The following is a 27,810-nucleotide window of genomic DNA, read 5'->3' on the forward strand; positions in this document are numbered from 1 at the left end:
ACACCTAGCAGATTGGCTAAAATGAAAGAAGGGGAGAGTAATGAATGTTGGAGGGGATGTGGCAAAATTGGGACATTAATGCATTGCTGGTGGAGCTGTGAACTGATCCAGCCATTCTGACTGGCAATTTGGAATCATGCTCAAAGGGCTATAAAAGACTGCCTTCCCTTTGATCCAGCCATAGCATTGTTGGGTTTGTACCCCAAAGAGATCATAGATAAACAGAGTTGTACGAAAATATTTATAGGTGTGCTTTTTGTGGTGGCAACAAATTGGAAAAAGAGGGTATGTCCTTCAATTGGGGAATGGCTGAACAAACTGTGGTATATGCGGGTGATGGAATACTATTGTGCTAAAAGGAATAATAAACTGGAGGAGTTCCAGGTGAACTGGAGAGACCTCCCGGAACTGATGCAGAGCGAAAGGAGCAGAGCCAGAAGAACATTGTACACAGAGACTGATATACTGTGGTAAAATCAAATGTTATGGGCTTCTGTACCAGCAGCAATGCAATGACCCAGGACACCTCTGAGGGATGTATGGTAAAGAACTCTACCTACTTTCAGAGGAAGAACTGCAGGAGAGGAAACATATAAGAAAAGCAACTGCTTGAACGCATGGGTCGGGGTGGACATGATTGGGGATGTGGACTCGAAACTACCACACCAATGCAACCACCAACAATTTGGAAATAGGTCTTGATCAAGGACACATGACAAAACCAGTGGAAATGTGTGTCGGCCATGGGTGGGGGGAGTGCGGGGGGTGAAGGGGAAAGAAGGAGCATGAATCATGTAACCATGTTAAAAATGTCATGTGTCCTTGATCAAGACCTATTTCAACATATTTTTTTTTTTTATCTGTGGGTTTGGGCTATTCATCCCTGGGAGGGCTTCTTCTCTGTTTTGTTGATTAATTATGTTAGTTGGACCTGAGGCCAGATTTTCTCCAGTTGGTGGTAAAAGCTAAATAATTGAATTAGGCTACTTTCCTTGTAGCCTGTGGGGGAGGGTTGTTGGAGGTTCCCTGTCCTCTGAAGGCTTCTTTTCTGCTGTGCTGATAGAATTAAGCCAGGTGGGGTTGATCTGCACAGCTCCAAGTGCCCTGAGGTCATATTTTCCCCAGCTGGTGGTATAAGGTAGGGAGGTGAGTTAGGCTTCACTCACTCTAGTTTGTGGGGGTGGGGTGTTGGAGCTTCCCTGCCCTCTGAAGACTTCTGGTCTGCTATATTGATAGGATTAAGCTGGGGTGTGGTTGATCTACAGGGCTTGGAGTGCCCTGAGGTCAAAGCCTCAAGAGAAAGGGGGGGGTGGCAACACAAGATAGAGGGTATGTTCCCCCCCCTCCCCCCCCCCAGCCCCTGGGTTTCTCTCTCAGCAACTTCCCTCCAGTCTGTTATCATAGCCTTGAGTTTGGCACAGCCGTGCCAGTGAGGCACTCCCTTGACTAGTGCCCCAGCCCACCCAGAGATTCCAGGATCCTCTAGAGTCTCAGCACATTAGGTGGAGGAGGAGATTTGGGATCTTCCTCCTTTCTTTCCCTTCCCACTGGAGAGTTCCAAGAATTCAGGCTTTTTCCCCCCCTCTTTTTTTCCAGGTACCTTTTAAGTTGGGTTCAGCTGGAGGATCCCCCAGCTCTGTTGTGTTGTCAGATTTGGTTTTCTGTTCCCTCAGAGCCCTTTGTTCTTGATTGGTGGTGAAGGGCTTTATGGAGGTCTGGAGCCTTGCTGCTTCTATGCCACCATCTTCCCAGAATTCTCCCTTGTTATGTGGTTTTTAGAATTTGATATTTTTGTAAATTTTTACCATTTTCCCTTAAGTTGTATGTTCTAAGGATATGTATTTGAGCAAAATAATTTTTAAAAATAGACCTTCTTTTTTCTTCATTGTTGTGAATTCTACTTCTTTTTTAATAGCAATTTCATTTTACTTCTTTTTCAAATCAAATTAGCTAAAACTTATCTAGTTTTTTATTAATTTATTAATTATTGTTAGTTTATTATGTATCATTAATTAATTTCATTGTTTATTAATTCAATGCTTTAAATTTTTTTTAAATTTTATTTATTCCTTATTTAATTTTCAGGATTTAATTTTGGTGTTTATTTGTAGTTTAAACATTTTGGCTACTTTCTTTTTATTTTCTTTTTTAAAAAGTCCTTTCATTCCATCTTAGAACCAATATATGTATTGTTTTGAAGGCAGGAGAGTGGTAAGGGCTGAGCAATGCAGGTTAATTGACTTGTCCACAGCCACACAGCTGGAAAGTATCTGAGGTCACATTTGAATCCAGGACCTCCCATCTTTTAGGCCTGACTCTCTCTCTACTGAGCCACCAACTGCCCCTCTTTTCCTTTTTTTAGTTGTAAGACTAGCCCTGTCACTCACTCTCCTCTCATAGTTTTTATTTAACATTTTGGAATTCATCAGAGGAGAAAAAAGTTGTCTTTATTTGGTTCATATTCTGTACTTACTTATTTGCAAACACATTTTATGAGGTCATATCCATCCCCAACCCCAATGGAAAAAAGCTCTTTGAGGGTAGTAACTGACCAGTCTTTTGTATTTATTTATATTCTAAACACCTTCCATAATGCCTTGCTCATTTTTCTTTTTGATTCAGACTCATGATTGAATTGATATTGGGAGTTCCCTTTGAGGAAACTACTTTTATCTATATAGTGATGTTACTTATTCTGTGTTTTATATTAGAGAGTTGCCAGAGGCATCAAGTAATTAAATCACTTGTCCAAATTTGGAATTATTTTTCCAAATGTTATTCAATTGTTCATACCCTTCAACACAGTAACTCCACAGTTAGGTAATACCCTAAGGAGAGCAAAGAAAGAGAAAAAGGTCCTATAGGTAAAAAAAATAGCATAGCAGATCTTTTTGTAGTAGCAATGAATTGGAAACTTATAAGGTACCAATGGGACAGCTAGTTAGGTGGCTCAGTGGATAGGGAGCCAGCCCTAAAGATGAGATGTCCTGAATTCAAATTTGCCCTCACTTTTTAGTTGTGTGATCCTGGGCAAGCCACTCAACCCTAATTGCTTGGTCCCCATAACTCTTCTACCTTGGAATTGATATCGGTTCTAAGGTAGAAAGTAAGGGTTAAAAAAAAAGGTACCCATCATTGGGAAATGACTAGATAAATTGTATTCTTTGACTATTATGGAATCCTATTGTGCTGTATCTGGGAAGACTTGCATGGAAGGATCCACAGTGAAGAGAAGAGAATCATGATAATTATTTGAATGCAATAGCAGCATTGTAGACAAACAACTTCAAAAGACTTAAGAACTCTGATTAACATGATGACCAACCATCTTTCCAGAGGATAGAAAATCAAGCATGATGCCCTTCTTCAGACATAGAAGTTTGAATGCATTCAGTACCCTGAATGGAAGATTTATTTTTTGGCCATGGCTAGTATAGGAAGCTATTTTACCTAAATATGCTTATTTGCTACCAAAACACACACACACACACTCTCTCTCTTATTTCAGTGGAGAGTAGGAGGAGGGAGAAATAAATAAAATTAAATGAAAAATTGGCACTTTCAGGGTCCCATAACTGGTTTGTGTTCAGAGGTGGAACTTGAATTTAGATCTTCCTGGCTTGGAGGTTGGCTCTCTACTTTACAAGACCTGGAATATAATAGTGTTTGTCAACTGATTTTCTTAAATGCAAATTCAGTAATTCAGAATGTGAAAAAAGAGAAATAACCACAAAATAGAGCCAGTTAGAGCTGCTGTTGCATTCAAATAATTATTCTAGTTCCCTTCTCTTCGCTGTGTATCTGTTTAAACATTATATCATAATAGTTACACTGGAAGAAGGACCTTGGAGAAGAACTAGTTCAATCCTTTTATTCTTGAGAGAAAGAAATTAAGGCCCATGGAGAGGAAATCAATAAAACAAAGTACCATCATGAGTGAGTGAGTTAAAACATCATGTACAAGAGAGGACACTGGTTTTAGTAGACATGGTTTTGCATTCCATCTCTTCTCACCATCAGTGTGATCTTCACCTCTAAGAACCTCATCAGAAAATGAGAGGGTTGGGCTTATGATCCCTAAGGTCCCTTCTGCCTCAAATGCTGCCATGATGATGTCTTTGAAAGGCTTTTTCAACTGTACCACAATCTTTGCAGAATTAAAAAAAAAATTCTCCAGATATGGAGAGATTGGCTTAGTTTTTTTCCTAGACCCTCTGGGAAGATGTTTGGGGGAGGAGGAAGAAGAGGAGGGGAAAAAGGATAAGAAAAAGGAGAAGAGGAAGAAGATGGAGAAGAGGAAGGGGGAGGAGGAGAAGAAAAAGAAAGAGGAGGAGAAGGGGGGGGAAGGACAAGGATAAGAACAAGGAGGAGGAGGAGGAGGGAGAAGCAGGAGGAGAAAGAGAAGGAAGAAGAGATTCCAGAAGCCGGGAAAGCAGGAGGGATAAACTCTGGAGCCTGAGAGGGTTTGCTGGTTGCCCACAAAGCACCCTCTGGTGGAAATAATGTGCTACTATTATATTTTAGGTTATACCTGGGGAGTTACCAGCCTACATTAGGAGGAGCTAAGTGCAGGGCTCATGCTTGGCACACCAGAAGTTTGTTTTTGGTTCTCTTAACCTCTCCTTGCTATGCCCCTTCACACTCCCAGCATTACTTCTTCCCCATCTGTAGCTTCTCCCCATTGGCCGCCACCTTCCCTGTTTTCTCATCCAAACCAATTTTCAGAACAGACTCTAAGTAACCCATTTTTACTGAGGTACAAATTACCAATAAAGGCTTAGTATATTTTATCTCCTTGAAATTTCTGTTCTGTCAATGAACAGGCTTTTTTTTTTCACCCAGAGGAATGAAGTCTAATGTTGGATTTTGAACTGATGATGGAAGGAAAATATTCCTAAAATTCATTTAAAGAGACAGCTAATCATTCTTTCTCCTTTCGAAAACATTAGTTAAAAGGCTTATAGTGGGGTTTTGTGTGTGTATGGCTATTTATTAACAGCTGGGAACACAGCTTTGGAATGCGACATGTTCCTCTGAGAGAGACCTTATGTGTCATCCATTCGAACCTCCTCATTTTACAGATGAGAGAACTGAAGTGTAGAGTTCACCACAAATCCAGAAAAGTCAGGACAGTACAATGGAAATAGCACTAGAATAAGTGTTAAAAGAATTAAATTTGATTCCTAGCTTTATTACTTCCTTCTCTTTGACATTGAGTAGGGAAGTCACTTAACATGTCTGGATCTCAGTTTCCCAATCTTTAGAATTAGGATATTGTACTAGATAGTCTCTTAGGTCTCCTATAGTTCAAACTTTATGATCTTATGCACCCAGGTCCTCTGCCTTCAAATTCAGAATACAGTCTGCTACTCTGTGCTTCATACTAAATTATTCCCCAATTAATAGAAGATAAGTAGTCTTGTTTTCTGGTTAATAAAAACTCTGAGCCCCAGTTTCACTATCTAGAAAATGGGAGAAATAGCACATATACTCCCAACCTTATAAGGTTACTGTGGAGAACCACAAATGTAATTTATTACTATAATCATTACCAATGATAAACCAGTTCAGTCATTACAAGTCACCATATTTATTCAATGTCAGCAGCAAGAAACATTTCGCAGCCTCAAAGAGATGCTTGCTATTTGAATTTTATGTAGGGTTCATAATTCTTCCCATGAAGACTAAAGACTTGGTTGTCTCATCCATAATAAAAATGAAGAATGGTTTGTTAAATTTAAGCACTTCGGGAACAGCCATGGGCAGGGCCTCAACACCAGTTCCTCCAGCAGCTTCTGCTCCTTTTTCATCCATCTTCAACACAGCCTTATGCAGAGCCTAGATGAGGGAACAACAAAAGTCCTTTTAGCTGAATTTTAAAAAAAGATACTCCTTTCCTCCAGGTACAACAACTCAGTCTAAAATGGAAGAATAGGGGGCAGCTGGGTAGCTCAGTGGATTGAGAGTCAGGCCTAGAGACGGGAGGTCCTAGGTTCAAACCCGGCCTCAGCCACTTCCCAGCTGTGTGACCCTGGGCAAGTCACTCGACCCCCATTGCCCAACCTTACCACTCTTCTACCTAGGAGCTAATACACAGAAGTTAAGGGTTGAAAATAAAATAAAATGGAACAATAAACCACATCTGAATTGATTTCATTCATCCAATTAGTCAACAATCTTTGATTAAGCACATGTACACATTTATTAATCTTTAAAATGTGAGGCAATTAAGTAGGAGACAGAAGTTTTGTCTTCATTTAAACTTTGAATTAGTCAACTCCAAGGATTAAATGTTACAGATCAGTTGACAACCTATGAGTTAAAGAAGCAATTCATATGTCTTGATTCTGGATTCTCCTCTCCTCCAAACACACAACAAAAAAAGGTGGGGTGGAGTGCATAGGTCTATTCTCAGAGCTATGGGAGCTATAAAAATGAATAAGATTCTGTCCTGTGCCCTACCAGGAGCTTACAATATAGATGGGGAAATGGCACACATACAATTTAAAAAAAAACCTAAAAGGGAAAAAAAAGTTAAAGATGGTATGTTTTCATCTGCAATAAGACTCTAACAGTTCCTTCTTTGGAAGTGGGTAGCATTTTTCCTCATGAGCTCCTTGGAGTAATCTTGGGACCTTGTTTTGCTGATAATAGTTTAGTCCTTCATAGTTGATCACAGTACATTATTTCTGTCACTGTATGCAGTGTTCTCCTGGTTCTCATTTCACTTTGCATCAGTTCATAGAAGTCTTTTGGGTTTGAAATTCATCCTGTACATTTCTTACAGTTAAATAAAATTCCATTATAACTTTATACCACAACTTGTTTATCCATTCCCCAATTGAAGGACATCTCCCCTCACTTTCCAAAAAGAGCTGCTAAAAATAATTTTGTACAAGTAGGTCCTTTACTCCCATCTATGATTTCTTTGGGATATTGGCCCAGCAATGATAATACTGGGTTAAGTGGTATGTAGAGTTTGCAGTTCCACCAAAAGCGCATTATTGCCCAAATTTTCCCACATCCCCTTGAAATTTATCCTTTTCCTTTTTTTCTCGTAATAGTCACTCTGATAGATGTGAAATGGTATCTCAGAGTTGTTTTAATTTGCATAGTCAGTAATGATTTGGAGCATTTTTTCATATGATTATAGATAGTTTTAATTTCTTCAACTGAGAACTGCCTGTTCATATCCTTTGTCTATTTATCAGTTGGGGAAGGCTTTGTATTCTTGTAAATTTGACTCATTTCTCTATATGTCTGAGAAATGAGACCTTTGTTATTTACCTGGTAAAACTATTCCCTGCAGTTTGTCATTTCTCTTCTAATCTTGGTTGCATTGAGTTTTTTTTGTTTGTTTGTACAGAAACTTTTAAATTTAATCTAATCAAAATGAATAATTTTATAAATTCTTCCTTTATCTGTATGTCTGACATGTAAACATTTCCATGTTCTCCCAACTTGTTTATTGTATTACTCTTTACTTCTAGATCGAGTATCCATTTTCACTTTATCTTTGTGTAGGGTGTGAGATGTTGTCTAGGACTAATTTCTGCCATACTGTATTTTTCTTCACCCAGCATTTTTTTGTCAAATAGTAAGTTCTTCCCCTAAAAGCTTGGAGCTTTGAATTTATTAGAATAATAGATTAATTGGTCATTAACTTGTGCGTTACTCAACCTATTCCATTGATCCACTACTCTATTTCTTAGCCAGTACCAGATTGTTTTGATGATTACTGCTTTAAAATTTAGTTTTAGATCGGGTACAGCTTGTCCTCTTTCATTCATATTTTCTTCTCCATTAATTCTTTTGTTATTCTTGATCTTTTATTCTTTCAGATGAATTATTATTTTTCTAGCTCTGTGAAATTTTGGGGTAGTTTGATATGACACTGAATAGGTAAATTAATTTAGACAGGACTCTCATTTTTATTGTATTGACTTGGCTTAACCATTAGTAATTAACATTTTCCCAATTGTTAGGTCTGACTTTATTTGTGTGAAAAGTGTTTTGTATTTATGTTCATATAGTTGCTAAGTTTGTTTGGAAGGTATACCCCCAGGTATTTTATATTGTCTAACGTTATTTTAAATGGAATTTCATCTTCTATCTTTTGCTGTTGAGCTTTGTTGGTAGTAAATAGAAATGCTGATGATTTATGTGGGTTTATTTTATATCCTGGGACTTTGCTGAAGTTTTTAATTGCTTCTATTAGGTTTTTTTGTTGATTCTCAGGGGTTCTTTATGTAAACCATTCTGTCATCTGCAGTGAATTATAACTTGGTTTTTTTACTACCTATTCTAATTCCTTGAATTTCTTTTTCTGTTCCTATTGCTATAGTCAGCATTTGTAGTTCAATATTAAATAGTACTGGTCATAATAGGCATCTTGGCTTCACTACTGATCTTATTGAGAAAGGTTATAGTTCATCCTCATTATAGATAATCTTTGCTAAGGGTTTTAAATAGATGCCATTTATCACTGTATGGAAAGATCCACTAATGTTTTCATAAGGAATAGGTTTTGTATTTTATCAAAAGTTTCTTTCTGCATCTATTGAGATAATCATGTGGTTTCTGTTGGTTTTATATTGATATCATCAATTATGCTGACAGTTTTTCTAATACTGATCTGTCCCTGCATCCCTGGTATTAAACCTATCTTGTCTTGGTGAAAGATCCTTGTGATATAATGCTATAATCTCTTTGCTAGTATTTTATTTAAAATTTTGTACCAATGCTTATTAGAGAGATTAGTCTTTAGTTTTCTTTCTGTTTTAGGTCTTCATAGTTTACGTATCAGGATCCTATTTGTGATATAAAAGGATTTTGGAAGAATTCCTTCTTCCCCTATTTTTTTCCAAATAATTTATGTAGTATTGGAGTCATTTGTTCTTTGAATATTTGGTAGATTTCTCTTGTGAATTCAACTGGACCTGGCACCTTTTTCTTAGGGAATCCTTTGATGGTTTGTTCAATTTCTTTTTCTGTGATAGGGTTGTTTAAAAATTCTGGGTGTTCTTTTGTTAATGTGGGCAGTTTATATTTTTGTAAATATTAATCTATTTCACTTATATTGTCAGATTTAATAGCATATGGTGGGACAAAATAACTCCCAATAATTGTTTTAATTTCTTCTTCATTGACTGTGCTTTTATCTTTCTCATTTTTAATACTGGTCATTTGATTTTCTTCTTTTTTTAAAAATCATGTTAAGCAGTGATTATCTATTTTATTTATTTTTCATAAAACCAGCTCCTTATCTTATTTATTAGTTCAATAGTTTTCTTACTTTTAATTTTATTAATATTTCCCTTGATTTTCAGGATTTTTGATTTGATATTTAATTAGGGATTTTTAATTTGTTATTTTCTAGTTTTTAATTTCATGCCTAGTTCATTGATATGCTCTTTCTCTAATTTATTATTGTAAACATTTAGAGCTAGAAAATTTCCCTAAATACAACATTGATTGTATCCCATAGATTTTTGTATGTTGTGTCTCCTCATAGTTATTCTCTCTATGAAACTGTTGATTGTTTCTATGATTTGTTCTTTGATCCTTTCATTCTTTAGGTTAAGATTATTTAGCTTCCAATTAATTTTTAGTCTTTCTTTCTGTTGCCCTTTGTTGAATACGTATGTGTATTTTTTCCCTATTTGTTCCTTTAACATTATTTTGTAGAAGTTGCTGACCTTGTTTCAAAGAAATACCTCTTCCAGGAGCTCCTTATGAGTAATGAAATCAAAAGTCCAGTCTATCTCCTAGGGAGTAAAAGGGGTTTGGAGAAATTGACAAATCTGCCATCTTAGTGATCACCTGATTCAGAAGTCTATTAATGATTTTTTTTTTCACATTTGGCATATGACTATAAATCATTAACTTTATGATGGGGGTGTTGAATAAATGAAATGACAAAGGAAGCACCGAATCCTAGTTCCCTCAACTATAAGGATATTTCCAAGTCCTTTTGTTGCCTTGGAATTTTGCCAAATCAAATGTTACTCAAAAAATGGGCCAGGGACCAGAACTTGGACATCTTTTTTTTTTTTACATAGATTTTATGATTATAACACTATCTTTGATTTCCTAGGGTTTGACTTTTGGCATTATATTTGATCAACTTGTGGAGCAAAAGGCTAGTTTATCAGAATGGTTTTGGAAATAGGATCATTAGACTTTGAGCTGGAAAGGACTTTACATATACTTCCTACTCTTACGTGCTGCTTTTGTACTTACTCTTTGTTATCAACACCCAGAGACATCAGATATGTAGCATTTTCCAGATCCTGGTGACAATTAACTTTAGGTTCCCATTCTCACTTCTTCCTCAATACTGGTTCCCTGTTTTCATCTCTACTCCTAGCCATCTCCCTATTCTTGGGGAATTCCACATACATGTAGATGTCAAATACCTCCACTTCCCAGGTCATCATCCTATGACCTTCAGCTTCACCCTAATCTAAACTTCTACAGCTGTTTATCTCATGCCACTGATCTCATCATCATCACAAATATGTCCTACTTCCTCATTTGAGAACTATGGAATTCTTTTTTTTTCTGACCATAACTTGGTACCCTTCTTGTTAGAGATATTCTAGATGGGATTTCTTTTTGAGTGGGCATCCTTTAGATTAAATGACCTTTGAGGTCACCTTCAACTCTAGAATTCTGTGATTATTGAAAGGAACTTAGAAATCATGTAATTGAGTCTATATCTGAATACTTTGAGAATTTATGACTTTGTGAGGTCCTGCTATGTTGTCATATGACTGTAATTTTAAAAAATTTCTTCACTCTAATGAGCTGACATCATCCACCAAACCTCTAGCCTTCTCTCTATTTTCTTTTGGTGCCCTCGTCAGCTTCCAGAAGTCTGATTGTTATCTCAATAGTGATGACTCCCTAATATTCATCTGCAGCCCTAGTATCTCCCCTAAGTTTTTTGTAACCATTATCTTCAGTCTTCAAATTAATATTAAGTATTGGTTCCAAGGTAGAAGAGTGGTAAGGGCTATTCGGTTGGGGTTAAGTGACTTCCCCATGTTCACACAACTAGGAAGTGTCTGAGGTCAGATTTGGACACCGATCCTCCCAACTCCAGGCCTGGTGCTCTATGCACTGAGCCATCTAGCTGCCCTATCCCTTGAGTTTTAATACTGTATCACAGATTGACTTACAACATACCACACATCTCCTCCTGTAGATCCCTTTGATCTACTCTCTAGTTCTCTTAGAGAGTATCGTCTCCCAGGACCTTTTAAATCTAGGTCTGACTCTGTCCCATGAGCCACCTAGCTGCCTGCTATGTGTATATCTAACCATATCATTGCCATACTTAGTCAGCTCCAATGGCTTCCTATTGCCTTTAAAATAAAATATAAACCCCCTTTTTCGGTACCTTTTGAATCTCATGGTCTATTACTTATCTTCTTGCACTGTGTGATCCTGCCAAACTAGCCTTCTCTGTTCATCATACACAGCATGCTATCTCTTGCCTCTATGGGTTTACATTGATTCATCCCCATGCCTAGGATGCACTCCCTTTTTACCTACAGATCATAGAATCCATCTTTTCTTTCAATAATTTTTCCTGAGCCTCCCAAGTCCCAAGTCTCTTCTGGTCCCAATGCACTAATGCTAGTGAATTCCCTCTCAAACTAGGTCATATTTAATTATTTTGTATTTATTTTCTTTACATGTATTATTTACATATTTATAGATGTCTTTGTTTTCTCCCCTGTTAGAAGGTAAGCTAGCTGTGTGTAGGGATTGTTTCATCTATTATATTTGTATTCTCAGTATGTAGCACAGTGTATAGTATACACATATAATAGGTGCTTAATAAATGCTTTTTATCTCATGACTAATTATATCCATAGGTGTTAGTCCAATTTCTGGAAGAGAAGAAGGGATTTTAAAAATGTGTCTTTTGGGGACCAAGATGTCAATTCAATCAGACATAGGAAGGTGTTATAGTGCTCCTAGGACTCATCCCCATATTTTCTTTTCTAGAGAAAAATATGGCATTTTGATCTGGCATGGCAATGTTTCTGTTTTGATGCCTGAGTCCTTTTCTTTCAACAAAAGCTTGCCAATTGCTCTCTTACTCATCAATAACCTCAAGAAATAGGAGTTACAGAATATAGAACAGGAGGCTGGTAGGATTAGCATTGTAAACTATTTCTTCTCCAATTTCAAGAGGAAAAACAGCATTTCTTATCTTTCTCTCCACACCTGCCTCTCTTCTAAACTTCCCCATCATGGCCAAGGGTACCATCATTTTTGTAGTCCCCCAGGCTCACCACCTAGGTGTCATCATTGACTTCTCAGTGTCTCATCTCCATATTGAGTCTGTTGCTAAATCCTATTGATTTTATTCTTATAACAGTTTTTGAAAACACCCTCTTTTCTCTTTTAACATTGTCCCCACCTTGGTGAAAACCCATGCCAAGACTATTCCAATAGTCTTCTGGTTGGCCTTTCTGTCTTAAGTTCCTCTCACCTCCAATCCATCCTATGCTTAGTTGTCAAACTGATTTTCCTTTAACCATATCACTCCCCTACTTAATTAATTTTAATGGTTTTCTATTCTGGGGAAAAAGTAGAAAATTCCGTTTGGTTTTTAAAATACTCAAAACTGAGCTCCTTCTACTTTTTTAGTCTTTATTTACCTTAATGCTTGCATGGATACATGCAAGGAATAATGCTTATTCCTTGAATAAGACACTTCATTTCTGGACTCGGAATTTTCACCAACTCTCCTTCATGTCTGGAATTCTCTCCTGTCTCATCTCTGCTTCCTGGCTTCCCTCAGATTTAAAGTCTCGGCTAAAATTCCACTTTCTGAAAGAAGCTTTTCCCAATTCTACTTAATGCTATTGCTTTCTCTCTGAGATTATTTCCAACTTTTCCTATATATTTCTTGTTCTTATCTAGCAGTTTGCAAGTTGTCTCCTCCAGTAGACTGTGAGTTACTTGAGAGCAGGGACTGTTATTATTATTATTTTTTTGCTGTTGTATCTTCAGCGCTTAGGACAGGGTTTAGCATATAGTAGACCAGGGTTTAGCATATAGTAGACCCTTAACAGATGTTTCTTGACTTGATAATGCATTTAGGTCTTACTCCAGTAGCAGGAAAGAGAAGCAGAAAAGATGTATATAATTAAGAATCAGGATTAAATAGACGTGGTCCCTATCCATTTCATTATCCACTTTATTAAAAGCAAAATAAGTAATATTTATAAGGGCTAAATAACCTCTGCCTTTTTTTAGGTTAGCTGAGTTTCCTGCATGTAAATCTTAACCAAATCTGAATTTCCCTTCTTTCCTTTCCTATAGCTCCCAAATACTGTACGATTCCTGAACATGGTCAGCCCTCTAAAAAATTATGATATAGGATGACCCACTTGCTCTATCTGGGCTTCTCTGTAAACTGAGAGAGGTGGACTAAAGAATGACTATAGTTCCTTATAGCTCTATCATTCTACAGTCTAAGATTTTGCATTCTAAGTTCCTTTTTAGGTTTAGCAATCCTAGATGAGGAGAAAAAAATGTCTTTGAAGACTGAGCTCCCTTTTTCTTCTAATTCTCGGTTCTTTTAACCTCATGATGGGGCTTCCTACTCTTTCCCTCTGAAACATCCAATATCTTTCAGCACTTTGCACCCACTTAATGGTTAGTAATAGTGATTCCAATTCATTGTGATAAACTTATTTAAACTGAGGTTTATAAGACTGAGGACAGCTAAGATATTGACTCTCCTAGGGAACTTATATTTTAATGAGGGACAGAAAATTAGGAGATTCTACTCTTAGTTTTCTGAAAGAAGATTGTGGGGACCTAGTTTTGTTTGTTATACCTACTCTTTCTTGCACCCCACAACCAGTGGTTATCTCCTAATCTGCTTATATAGAAGGTCCACCTTTCTCCTGAGTATTTGCTGTGGGAACTATTGCTGCACCCAGATTCTAGCTAGCTAAATTGTGATAATGCCTTGTTTCTGGATAACAATCTAGCTGGCTAGTGACCAGAGAAGCTGGCTATATCTCCTTTCCTTTCACTTCTGTTAATACACCTGGAAAAGGTCATGACTCACAAGTCAAGAATGCCAAATGTATATTGATGCTTAGGGGCTTATCAATGATAAGCAAGATGAAATTCTCTGATTGCTACACAGTGTGTCTATTGTTACCTCATTTAGGAGCTGAGAAAAGGGTTTCCAGCTGAGGGCTGAATGCCCCCAAATATGTCAATATATCTAGCTGACTGACAACCCGGGCAGCCAGTGGCATTGTTGGAAAGAAAGCAAGGGTGCCATCTCCTTTATCTACATTTTCACCTCATAATTATTTATATGGCTTTGTAAATATAAAATTCCTATACCTGACTTTAGCTGCTACATGAGAATCCTAGAGTCATAGACAGTAGAGGTCATGTAGTTCAAACTCCTCATTAAAACAATGAAAAACAAAAAATTCCAAAATGTTAAGAAACCATTGCCCAAGGTCCCATGGTTTGTGAGTCACAGAGCTCAACCTGGCACTCTGGAGTGCTAAGACCAGAACTTGAGGATTTTCTCCTTCACCTTGGTACTCTTTCCACAAGACTATACTACCCAGAAGCTCCTTAGCTAGCCCAGAAGACATAGCTTATTCTTTCCCATGGACAATCCACATTTTCACAAAGCCTGTAGCACATGAGGAGAGCCACACATCCAAGACTTTAGGAGTCTGAAATTTAAAGAAAGCAGTTAAAATATAGTTCTCATGGCAAGTTCAATTAATCACTCATTCACTATAGCAATATTTATAGAGTCCCTATTATATGTAAAGTAATATGCCAGTTTCTGTGGGACAAAAAAGATGATGATGACTGTGACTGCATTTTAATGGTTTATGTTGCCTCTAGAGGAAGGGGTTCCTGATAAATGAATTCATTCTCCAACTGCCTGACACAAAACCACAAGTCATGGGAGGTATGATGTCTAAAAAATGGCTGCCATTTTGGAAGATATGCTACAGCTTATACTACAAAGAAATAAGAACCACAGCTCAAAGTTAAAGTCTGATTATCTTACCTGGTTAACTCTCAAGGTCTTCTGGGGAGCAATTCTGGTGAGGTCAGCACTTCCATCAAAGATTCGGGTAACACCAAGATCTGATAAACATTTTTTCATATTATAGGTACCAGCAATGGAAAACTTAGGTAAACACACATCAACAGAACTGGGGAAATAAAATCATCAGAGAAAAGTTTCAGTACAGATTTTAAAGCCTGCACATTCTGTATTTAAGGTATTATTACCTTTATGTAGCTTTGGGAGCAAGACCAACCCTGCCTGATATCATCACTTAGTAATGTCTTTAGCACCCTCAATTTCCAATTCACTAACTTTTCTCCTTCACTGGTCACCTGCTCATGGACCCTCTTTTCCCTTATAAAAACCTGAAATCGAAATCCTGGTTCTGCTATTTATTACCTGAGGGTCCTTGAGTAAGCCACTTAACTTTTCAAGGCCTCAGTTTCCTCACTGGTAAAATTAGGGCTTGGGATTTGATCTTCTCTAAATATCTTTCATATTTATATATACAATGTATAATATTTTATATTATTTCTATTATTCAGATTTATTTAGACTTATGATCCTATGATGAATTTTTTAAAAACCTTGCCTTCCATCTTGGAGTCAATACTGTGTATTGGCTTCAGGGCAGAAGAGTGGTAAGGGCTGGACAATGGGGGTCAAGTGACTTGTCCAGGGTCACAGAGGGAAGAAGTGTCATTACACTAATGAACTATTGGTGTTGTGAACTGGAGTAGTGATTCTGGAGAACAGTTGAAAACTTTGCCCAAAGGTATATAAAACTGTGCCTACCCCTTGACCTAGAAATTGCCCTTCTTGATCTGTGCTCCAAAAAGATCAAGGAAAAAGAAAAAGGATCTGTATATACAAAAATTGTAGCAGTTCTTTTTGTACTATAAAAAGTGATGAGGGGATTTATTTCAGAAAAAAATGGCAAGGCCTGTATGAAATGCTGCAAGGTTAAGTGAGCAGAAACAGGAGATCACTGTACACAGAAACAATAATATAGTAATGATGACAAATTGTAAAAGACAACTCCAAAGGACTAATGATGAGAAAAAATGCTATCTGCCTCCAGAAAGGGAACTGAAGAACACTGAATGCAAATGGAATATACTTTTTCACTTTAATTTTCATGCTTTTTTTTAATGATATGACTAATATGTAAATATGTTTTGAAAGATTTTATATGTGTAATTGATATAATATTTTTTTGCCTTTTTAGTGGTTTGGGGACAAGCAGGAAAAAGGGAGAGAATTTAGAATTCAAATTAAAAAACAGAGTGCTAAAAATAAATAAAAAATTTTGTTTCAAAGTGATCTCCAAACTGTTGTCAAGTCATTTCAGCCTTGTCTAACTCTTTGTAACCCCATTTGGAGTTTTCTTGTGAAAGATACTGAAGTGATTTGATGTTTCCTTCAGCAGCTGATTTTAAAGATGAGAAACTGAGGCAAACAGGGTCAAGTGATTTGCCCAGGGTCACACAGCTATTCAGTATCTGGAGCCAGATTTGAACTTATGTCAATGAATCTTCCTGATTCCAGGCTCAGCACACTATCTTGTGCCACTTTAAGTTCCCTGTAGTTGGTAAAATAATTCTGAAGATCAAGAGATAGACTAGAGTTGGATATATATATATATATATATATATATATCTGGGAGTGATCTGAATAGAAAATATCTTTAAATCTGTGGTAGCTGCTTAATCACCAAGAGAAAATGTAGTGAAAGAATAAAAAGGTTCCCTGAACAAGGAGTGTTCACAATACAAGTCACTTGGAGATGGGAGAGAGGGGAGCATTTGTCACCAGAGGTCTCCTTCTTAATGAGAATTTCCATCAGCCTTGTGAAGGGAGGGAGGGCAAAGGAAGGCTATTTGTAACAAATATTATATGATAATTTAGTATATTCAATATTGAGGCTAACCCAGAAATTCACCTATTTTCCCTTGCTTTGACTAGGTATACCTCAGTTCAGCTAAGACCTGTATAGGATTTTCAAACAATTGTTACTGATAAACTGAAATTCTTTAGAGATGTAGAACCCCTTCAGATTATGTGACTTGGATCATTTCCTCCTAAGATCTCATGAGGAACAGAAGGTCACAGTGGAATGTAGCTACCAGAAATAAAAAAGACTCAGAAAAAAGAATAGGGTAAACAGAACCTAGAACTAGAAAATTATAATATGCCAGAGCTTGAAAGAACCAAGAATCTTGTTTCATTAAAAACCCTCAAAGTTGACCTTCCTAATACAATACTCAATGAAGAAAGAAAAGGAGAAGCAGTAGCTGCAGCTGGAGGAGTTCTATAGGAACAGCAACAAGAAGAAGAACCTACAAAAAACTAAACTGAAGATAAAGCTTGTCTTGATAGAAGCAGGGGGAAATGGCCCTCCCTTCTTTTTTGGTAAAAGTGGGAGATTATATATATATGAAACATTGCATATATTATCACACTCAGCTGATATATTGATTTTGCTGACCTTAATAATTTTTTCCATTTTAAAATTCTTTGTTACAAAAGATGGCTGAGGTTGGACGGGTAGGAAGAAGAAGCAGACGTATACATTTGGAAATAGCAGTGATATTAAAAAAAAAAACAAAAGAAATCAAGAACTTAAGAAAAATTTAGACTTTCTAAAAGAGAGCTTGGCAACACTCGTCCCTATCACCTGATTCTAGTCAGAGGTTGGAGAATATCCCCATTCAGCAACTTGGCTCTGTGCTGTTTTTCTGGTGACCTGAATGCAAACCTGTTGGGCTGCCTCTGCATGTCAGGTAGCCTATCCTTTGGGTGTATTACATATTTTTCATATAATTGTGATTTTATCTGAGAACATCTGCAACAGTTAGGAACATTTTTTCCCCGCCAGACAGAGACTTTACATTAACCATAAACATCAGATAGCTTTCCATAGATCACATGGCCTTGGTAAATAGGACTGAACCAGCATCAGGTTATGCAAGGACCAAACAGCTGGGCACAGCTGCCTGTATGTATTTCCTTTCTAACTTCACATCATGGCACAGAGCCAGTAGCACTGGGTTGGGAATGAGCAAATCTAGGTTCTGCTCTTGACTCTGTCATTTGACTAATTCTGTACTATGAGCCTGTATAAATAACTTCACCTTTCTGTGCTTTAGTTTTCTTTCCTAGAAAATAAGAGATTGGACTATTAGAAATGTCACACAACACAGGCAGCATGCAACCCATAAAATTCTCCAGCACCCTGAAATCAGGTTAAAATGGAATTGGAAAATTTTAACAAAATAAAAAATAAATACAAGAGAACGAAGATAACATCAATTTCTGGCTTTGTTAAGTCAATATTCAATGCTCCAGGATTTGTTTTATTTGAATTTGACACCATTGGACTACTCAATCACCTTCTCACTCAAGTCCAAGATCTATTCCAGGCTTGACGTCCTGTGTTCTGCCTGTCATTCCCTTATATGAAGCAAGAGGCAGTGTGATGTAATGGATAGAGAGCTGGCCTGAAGGTCAGGAAGATGTGTTTGTATGTCCTGTGTTTGTCATATACTGGATGTATGAGCCTGGGCAAGTCCCAGGTTGAGAGAGACAGACACACAGAGACAGACAGACAGAGAGAGACAGACAGACAGAGAGACAGAGACAGAGACAAAGATAGATAGAGAGAGAGACACTGAGACAGAGAGACAGGGACAGAGAAACAGGAAGGGACAGAGAGACACAGACAAACACAGAGAACAGAGAGACAGAGACAGAGACAAGAGACAGAGAGATGATAGTGTTTATTTTGTCCATTTCACAAATATGTTATGGGGAGAGCACTTTAGAGATATGGGACATACATAAAGAATACAGAAAAGTTTGGGAAGGCATACAACCTACTACAAAATGAAGTAAATAGAATAAGGGGGAAAAGTATAATGACTGTATTGAAGGAAATGGAAATGGAAATGGAATAGAGATAATCCCTGTACTGGACTGTACAATCTGGTTCTTTTGCTAGACAAACATTATCCTTTGCTAAAATGGTATAATAGTTCCTTCTGGTAGATCCTCATATCTGAGAGGTTCTATGGAAGATGACTAGTCAAAGAGTCAGGAGGAGCTCTTTAATCAATGAATTAGTTGTAAGGGGAACTAAAGAGAAATTGCTAGCTTTTTCCTTTGGAAATTTTTTCTTCCTTGGATTTTTGACAAGGGGAGGAAAAGTATCTCTTCTTATTATATCTCCCTCTCCTGCTACCAGAACCAGCATTAATGGTGGTATGCATCTCGAGCACATGGTAATGACAATCATCTTATCACAGACCCGAGACTGAGCTTCAAGTGTCTGGTTGTTTCTTCAATTTTTCTGTTTCCTTCCCTGGGCACAGACTAGCAAATAGTGTTCTTGAGACATTTCTTCTCTTTCCAAGCTTACTGGTAACTTCATGAGTTTCAGAAATTGAAGTTTTCTCCTCTTAGATGCTGGCTATGGAGTGATTTCAGGAATAAGACCATTTTATCTGAAGAGAAAAGCTCCCTTGTCAGGAGGATTCCATAGCAGAAGGACCCAAGCCAGGATCTTGGCGGACTAAGATATCTAGACCTTGAGAATTACTTGGAGAGTGCAAACCTGAGGTAAATCTAAAAAATCACTTCTATTGTTATTCCGAGTTGTCTTTACCATCCAGGGGAATATAGAAAGTGCAAGGGGATATTGTTTTATGTTTTTCTGAATATGTTAATATCTTTGAGTTCTATAGTGTCATAAACAGAGTCCTTTCCAGAAAAAGAAATTAATGATATGAATATTAGGTATAGCTTCATCAGTTTGTTTCCACAGAAAATGCTTAAGACACCAAAGAACTTGAAGTCATTCATCAATAAATATAGAAAAACATAAATCAAATATTCCTTCACTTTCATTGTACTTTCCAGAGAAGTAAAGATAACTTTGTAAGACTGCTGAATAGATACTTGGCCTCAAATCCACTACTTTGAGAAGCTCACAGGGTCTGGATATCCTAGAGGGCCAGGGCATGACTTATTTATGTTGGAGTCCTCCTCTTGTAGAATTCCTTGGCAATGGTGTCCCTTTCCTCCAAAAAGATTTGATACTTTGGAAATCACCTCTCCTTGGGTTGCTGTCACCTCTGCATCAGAACTCTCCACCTAGAGAACTTAATAGGTAATGGCCATAGTTGAAAACATCCATATTTCCAGATTGCTTGCTGGTTGATGGCAGGGAAGGAAACAGAAAGTCAAAGTTGGCTAAAGATTCAGGTTCACCTAAGAGAACCCATGTTCTTATTGCCTTATGGTTCTAATTACTATTACCACAGAGGAAACAGAGGAAAGAAATTCTCCTCTTCTTTGCTGGAAATGTAAGAACCTCTTCTTCATCCTGTTGCTACCACCTTAGTACAGCCACTTCATTACCAACCACATAAGCAATTAAAATATTTTGCTTTTAGATCTTCTCACCTCTCTTTTTTCTAGCCTTCATACAAGTGGATATTCCACCGCAGGGGCAGCTTATGAAATTCCTTTTTACATTGAAGAAAAATGTGCTACCGTGTAGCCTCCACATTTTGGTCCCAAGTCTACCCTTGGGAGCCAAATACAATATATCTAATCTATTCTCTGCATTATAACTCTTCACAGAGGCTAAGCCAAGATGGCAGCTTAGCAGCAATAAAAGCTAGAACCACTCTGAGAATCCTCTGAAACCCAACTTAAAATAGTACCTCAAATGATCAGAGTCAGAAAAATAACAAAAAGATGGAATGTGGGGATCTTCTACAGAAAACAACTTGAAAGGTAGGCAGAGAAAGTCAATTTTCATGGAACAAGGGGGAACAGAAAGTAAAACTGCATGTAGAGGAGTGCAGGCAGACCACCCTCATCTACTGCACCAGGTTCCAAGCCTCAGCATAGGTCAACTTCTGGATGCTGGGACCCTGCCTAAATTAACAGCAGAGTAACCCACACCCACCCCATGAAGTCCTAAGCCCTGGCACCAGCCCACAGTGAAGCCCCCAAATTCCATAGTCCTTGACTTTTTCAAGATTGTACTTCAGTGAAGCCCCTAGCTCCAGGGCAAAATAATTCACAGTGCTGAGTCCTACAAGCCATCAGCATAGGAGACAGAATCAGTAGTTTTCAGAACTCTCAGTCCACAGGCAAAAAAAGGGTGGGAAATTGAGCAAATGGCAAAAGAAACACTTAACCATAGAAAATTTCTATGGAGACAAAGAGCAAGTATTAGAATCAGTAGGGGATGATGAGAACAAAGCAACCATATGCCAACACTTAAAAAAAGGGAATTAGTTTCAGAACCAGGAAGAACTGAAAAAGAAATTTAAAAAATCAAATAAGAGAGGTGGAAGAAAAATGAGAAAAAGAAATAGAAGTAATATAAAAAAATAACAGCTTAAAAAGTAAAATTGATTAAATGGAAAAAGAGGCACAAAAATCCTTATGAATGAAGAATAAAGTTTCTTAAAAAACAGAATTTACATCTTGCCAAAAACAGGTGAAATAATCCAAAGAAGAAAAGAGTTCCATGAAAAATAGAATGGACCAAATGGAAAAGGAGGACCAAAAAGGAATGGAAGAAATTAATTCTTTAAAAATTAGAATTTGGCAAATAGAAGGTAATGACTTAGTGAAACATCAAGAAACAATAAAACAAAATCAAATGAATAAAAATAGAAGAAAATATGAAATATCTCATTTAAAAAAAGCTTACCTTGAAAATAGATCCAGGAGTGAGAATATAACAATTATTGGACTAAAAAGTCATGACAAAAACAAAAAAGCCTAGAAATCATATTACAAGAAATTATATCTATAAAAAAACAAAACAAAAAACCCAGACCTGATATTCTTGAACAAGAGGTTAAAATAGAAATTGAAAGAATCCATAGATCACCTTCTGCAATAAATCCCCAAAGGACAACTTCCAGAAATATTATAGCCAAGTTCAAGAGCTCCCAGGTCAAGGAGAAAATGCTGCAAGCAGCCAGAAGGAAACAATTCAAATACTATGGAGTCCCAGTCAGAATGACACAGGATCCAGCACCTTTTCTACATTGAAGGATTGGAAGACTTAATATGTAATATTCTGGAAGGCAAGGGAACTGGGTTTAAAACCAAGAATCACCTACCCATCAAAGCTGATTATATTCTTTCAGGGGAAAGTACTGTCATTTAATAAAATGGAAGATTTCCAAGAATTCCTAAATAGAAAATTTGATGTCCAAATACAAAATTCAAGAGAAGCATAAAAGGTAAGAAATAGAAAAAAAATTAAGGGCTTCAATAAGGTTGAATTGTTTATATTCATACATGGAAATATATTTGTAACTCTTAAAATTGTTTTTGAAACTTAAAATTTTATCTTCATTATAGTAATTAAAAGAAGTATACGTAGACAGAGGGTATTGTAGTAATCTGTTTTGGGTGATATGCAAAATAAATCAAGGGTTGAAAAAGAAAATTGCATTGAGAGAAATAGGAAGGAGATTGGTAAAATGGAGGTAAATTATATCACATAAAGAGGTGCAGAGGGAAAAAACTATTACAGTGGAGGGGATGATGAGGTTGGTAATAGGCAATATTTAAACCTTATTCTCATTGGAATTGGCTCAGAGAGGGGAATAACAGCCATTTTCCTTGGGGTATAGAATCCAACCTTACCCTATAGGGAAGTAGAAGGAGAATAAGAAAGGTGCTGGTGGGGAGGGGAGTAATATTAATGGAAGGAGGAGTTGGGGGCATGATTAAAAGACCTTTTGGAGAAGTAGGAGGGAAATAAGAAGACTGGTAGTGGGAAGAGGAGTAATACAAGGGAAGGGGAATGGAGAGATTAAAAGCAGAACATTTATGTGGAGGGACAGAGTGAAAGAAGAAAGGGCAGTTTTAAAAGGGGAAAACAAGATGGAGGGGAATACATAAATGGTAATTATAACTGTGAATGTGAATTGAATGAATTCACCCATAAAATGGAAGTGGATAGCAGAATGGATTAAAAATCAGAATTCTACTATATGTTGTTTACAAGAAACAAATTTGAGGCAGGTAAATACACAGAATAAAGGTAAAGGATATGAGCAGAATTTATTGGGTTTCAACTGAGTTAAAACCTCAGAATGGTTCTGTTATGTATTGATGATCTTGAGAAGGGAATATAAAGAAAAAGTAAGAAGGCCAAGAAAGATTAGGGAAATTATATCACATAATCGGGATGCACAAGTAAACATCCAAAGAAATAAGGAGCAGATGGGGAGGCCTGACACTTGAACCTCACTCTCATCTGAACTGGTTAAAAGGAAGAATATGCATGCAAACACACATATGTGGAGTTGAATACCAAAATACATTTCACCCAATAGGGAGATGAAATGAGGAGAAAGGAATCAGAAAAATTAAAAGGGAGCTAGATTAAGAGAAGAATCATATCTAAGTATGTGCAAAAATATTTTAGGTCTTTTTAAAGTAGCAAAGAATGGGAATATGAAGAGGTATTCATCAATTGGGTATGAACAAGTTACAGAACATATATGTATATACAAACATACATACACAGATTATATATACATATATGTGTATATAATGTGTGGTATCGACAGTTTCACATGAGCCAAATCAGAATTCTTAATATAGAACTTAGAAACTACCTAGGAGAGCTACTCACCCCCAATCCCTATCCCCACTTCCTCCTCCACCTAGAGATTGTTGGTGCTGAAAGAGACAATACAGGGTAGAAATGGCTTTTTTTCCTTCCTTTTTTGTGTCCTCGGTACCTATGAAGACAATGTGGAATAATGTATAAAGACAGCTGGCCTTAGAGTTAGGAAGATCTGCTTTTGAGTCCTACATCTGATACCTATAGACTGTGTAACTCTGGATAAGTCCCTGGACCCTTCTGTGCCTCCAACTATGTTTGAAGACTATAAGTTATAGTTTGGTACAAGTTAGGATCAGTGAGGGTATCTCTCTGGGCTTTCTATACCAATGAAATCACAGAGGTTGGTTAAAAATTTTTCTAGTGACTATCATGTGCTATCACTTAATATTTTGGTGATTGACTAGATATGGTGTTTGATGATCTTTAAATTCCGAAGATGCTACTTTTTACTTATAGACCAGGGGCAAGTAATTTCCTTGGACTGTTTTCTCCACTGTAAAATGAGGGGCCTATATATCAGGGCACTAGATTATAAGCTCATTGAGGGCAGAGACTATCTTTTGCCTCTTTGTATCATTAATACTTAGCTTGGTGTCTAGCATGTAGGAAGCATATAATAAATAGTGATCTTGGTTTCAAATGCTACCTCTAATACTTATTGGCTGTAGGATCATGGGCAATTTATTGGACCTCTCTGAGGCTCAGGTTTCTCATTTGTAAAATGACAGGTCTAGACTATGTGACTCTAAGTTCCCTTCCACCTCAAAATCTATGAAACTACAAAAGTAATACACATTTACATAGCAATTTCAGGTTTGCAAAACACTGCATAGGCTATCTCACTTGACTCATAATAATCCTGTGAAGTGGATACTATAATTATCCACATTTTAGAGGAGAAGAAGAAACTAAAGTTGGGAGACTTTTGGTGACTTGCCCAGGGCCACATAAATAGAAAGCACAGGATCTGAATTTAGGTTCTCCCTAACTTCAAATCTACTGCTCTATCCATTGTTATACCTAGCACAGATTAGCTCATAAATCTTTTTTATTTGTGGAGCAAACAGGCTATTGTATCAATCCAAATTTTTTTAATTCTTCTTTCTAAATCAGCAGCTTTTAATATTTTTTTTAAATCCTTAACTTCTGTGTATTGGCTCCTTGGTGGAAGAGTGGTAAGAGTGGGCAATGGGGGTCAAGTGACTTGCCCAGGGTCACACAGCTGGGAAGTGTCTGAGGACAGATTTGAACCTAGGACCTCCCGTCTCCAGGCCTGACTCTCAATCCACTGAGCTATCCAGCTTCCCCCAGCTTTTAGTCTTTTAAAAGTATATTTATTATTGTATTTCAATATATAAGAAATAAAAAAAATATTGTCAGTCTACTTTATTCTAAAGATCATATCACACCATATTTGAAATGGGAACTAGAACCAATGGAGAGGGATGCACCCAGATGTTTTATTACCTGAGTTTTAATGATTGACTTATTTGCATCAGTTTGTCCTTATTGAGCCCTTCTTCCACATTCTTCAGTTTTCCTTTGTCTGGAAGTATGAAAAGCCCTGTGACATTCCCCTTAAAAGGTAGTTCTAGAATCCTACTGGAGAGTTGCTCGTCATAGCCAATTCTGTACTTGCCACCTCGGTACATCATGGGAACTTTCACCGACCTCCCATCAATCAAAAAGAATTCATCTTCTTGTGTGTCCTTTGAGTTAAACTTCTTTTCCCATTCAGCTTAAGAGTGAAAATGGGGGGGGGGGGAAAGATGACAGATAAGTCAAGGGAAGAAGAATTTAATGGACATGATGAACATTTAGTCACAGAATACATGAATATGAATGAGGCTGGGGATGAAATTGAAAACCTAGCAAGACTCTTTGGAGCTAGGAATGGGGTGATGTACCATTAACACATTACAAAGAATGTGACATATGACCCAATATGATGGCAAACCTTGCCCATGTAAACTTCAATATATTTAGTGTTCTTGATTTCTTAGGTGGCCTTACTCTCTTCAACAATGCAGTTTATAGCCCCTACATATCTTATAGACATTGCTCTGGCTAGAGAATTAATCAGCTGGTGTTTAAGCTCCTGGTGATAACCTCTCTGAACTTAGCCATGATGCTTCTCACATTCGCACTTTATTGCTGGGCCTGTTCTGACAGAAGTTGTAGGTAGAGACTTCAAGAACCCAGGGCCACCTCCCTTTAGAGAAACATCTGATGGAATCATTGGATTAGAGGAAGTTGTTAATGGATGATCATTCTTACACATTCACATGCAAATGTTTCTCTCACTGTTTGTCTCTGCCTCTCTGGGTCTCTGTCATTTCTTTTCCCTCTTCCTTTCCTTTCCTCTCTCCTCAATCTCCCTCTCGCCCTCTTTCTATCCCTAAGTGGTTTTTTGTTGTTGGTTTTTGCATAATGGAATTCTCTGTCTCAGTCTCATTTAAAATGGGGAAGGGATCTTAGACAGCATCTAGTTCAACCCCTCTCATTTTCCAAAAGAGGACACTAAGTGGTTAAGTGACTGGACTAAATTCACATGGGCAGGAAGAGACAGGAAGAATGAACCCATGTCTTTTGTGTTCCATATCCAGCATTCTTTCCCAATGTACCATGTACCTCTTGTTTAGTTCAATTTCTGTTTGACATTTGATTTATATCAGTACTATAACAACAAAAACAAAATGGTACTGGGACACTTTTAGAAGTTTGAATTGGAGTTATTGATTTCATCTTTTTGGACCTCTGCTTTCAAATTTGGAGAATTTATCAAGTCTTATATGACCACGCCTTTGGTTAAAGATGTCTGTTATCCTTAGGTCCTGGTATCCTTAGGCCTGGAGTCAAGACTTAATCTGATGGCTGCTAGATGTGCAGCCTTGGGCAAGATATCTCATGGAATGGAAGGAAATAAGCATTTATTAAGCATCTACTATGTTCTAGGCACCATCCTGAGCACTCTACAAATATCATCTTATTTAATCCTCAGAATAACCCTGGGAGGTAAGTGCTATTATTATCTTAATTTTACAGTTGAGAAAACTGAGGCAGACAGAAGTTAATTGACTTGCCCAGTGTCACCCAACTAGTAAATGTTTGAGGCTGCATTTTGAACTCAGATCTTCCTGACTTCAGGTCCCATGCTTTATCTACTGTGCCATCTGTCGCCTCTAATCTATCTTATTTCTCATAATCTTATATTTCCTCATTGTTAGGAGGGTGGGGGTGGAGGTGGGGATAATAACAACAAATAATACCTGTCCTTAGGTTTGTTGTGAGGCTCTAATAAATAATGGGTATGAAGTATTTTTATACTCTAAAGTCTTAAATAAATATTTTTACAATAGTTTACCTTGAAAGTAAATATGATTAATCAGAAGCAAGTCCGTTCCTGAATCCAGATTCTTTACCATGTTAGTAATTTTCCCATGGGTTTTATTGGTGATATAATTGTTGATTTGTCTAATGGCTTCCTTAGGATCCTTGAGGTCCATAGAAATGACTTCTGCTTTATATACATTATTGATATCATTCAAAAAGCTTTTTTGGGTTTTCAGCTTTTTCTCAATGAATACAGTATTGCCCAGGCGAAGCTTCAGATCTCTGTCAGGTTGGTTGAGACTGCAAATGAGGTAAGAGAAGCCTTGATATATTTTCTTTGTGGGTATGTTAGTTAGGCACAAACTGTCAATTAGCTGAGCCCGAGTGTAATCCTTTGCCCCCATGGTCAACATGGAGAAACCCGTGGAAACACTCAGAGGGGAGAAGAAGATGTTGTTATCTTTGCTTCTTTTGGCCAAATATTGGTACATCTTACATGCAAACTCAGTATTTCGGCTGACGACTTCTTTTCTAGCTCTTCTCTCCTGTGACTCCTGGAGATAGTGGTGATTCTGGGCAGGGGGTTTTTGCTGCTGAAGACTATTTATAGTTAAAAAAAGTCCAGTGAAGAGCAAACCCAGAATGAAGCTGATTTTCATTTTCATTGAGAATTATTCTGTTGAAAAACAGATTAAAAGTTATTAGTGAAAATAATGCATGA

General features: G+C 37.2%; 1 protein-coding gene across 1 annotated transcript; it reads right to left on the reverse strand.

Moving 5' to 3' along the window:
* Positions 1 to 5,652: 5,652 nt before the first annotated feature.
* LOC123235665 (serpin A12-like) lies at positions 5,653 to 27,754 on the reverse strand. Its single transcript, XM_044661866.1, has 4 exons — positions 27,121 to 27,754; positions 25,224 to 25,494; positions 15,083 to 15,230; positions 5,653 to 5,838 (listed from the first exon to the last, which is right to left on the reverse strand). Exons 1-4 carry the CDS (start codon positions 27,752 to 27,754, stop codon positions 5,653 to 5,655), a joined length of 1,239 nt encoding a protein of 412 aa, XP_044517801.1.
* Positions 27,755 to 27,810: the final 56 nt, after the last annotated feature.

The sequence above is a fragment of the Gracilinanus agilis genome, chromosome 2 (genome assembly GCF_016433145.1).
Source record: "Gracilinanus agilis isolate LMUSP501 chromosome 2, AgileGrace, whole genome shotgun sequence".
NCBI classification, from domain to species: domain Eukaryota; kingdom Metazoa; phylum Chordata; class Mammalia; order Didelphimorphia; family Didelphidae; genus Gracilinanus; species Gracilinanus agilis.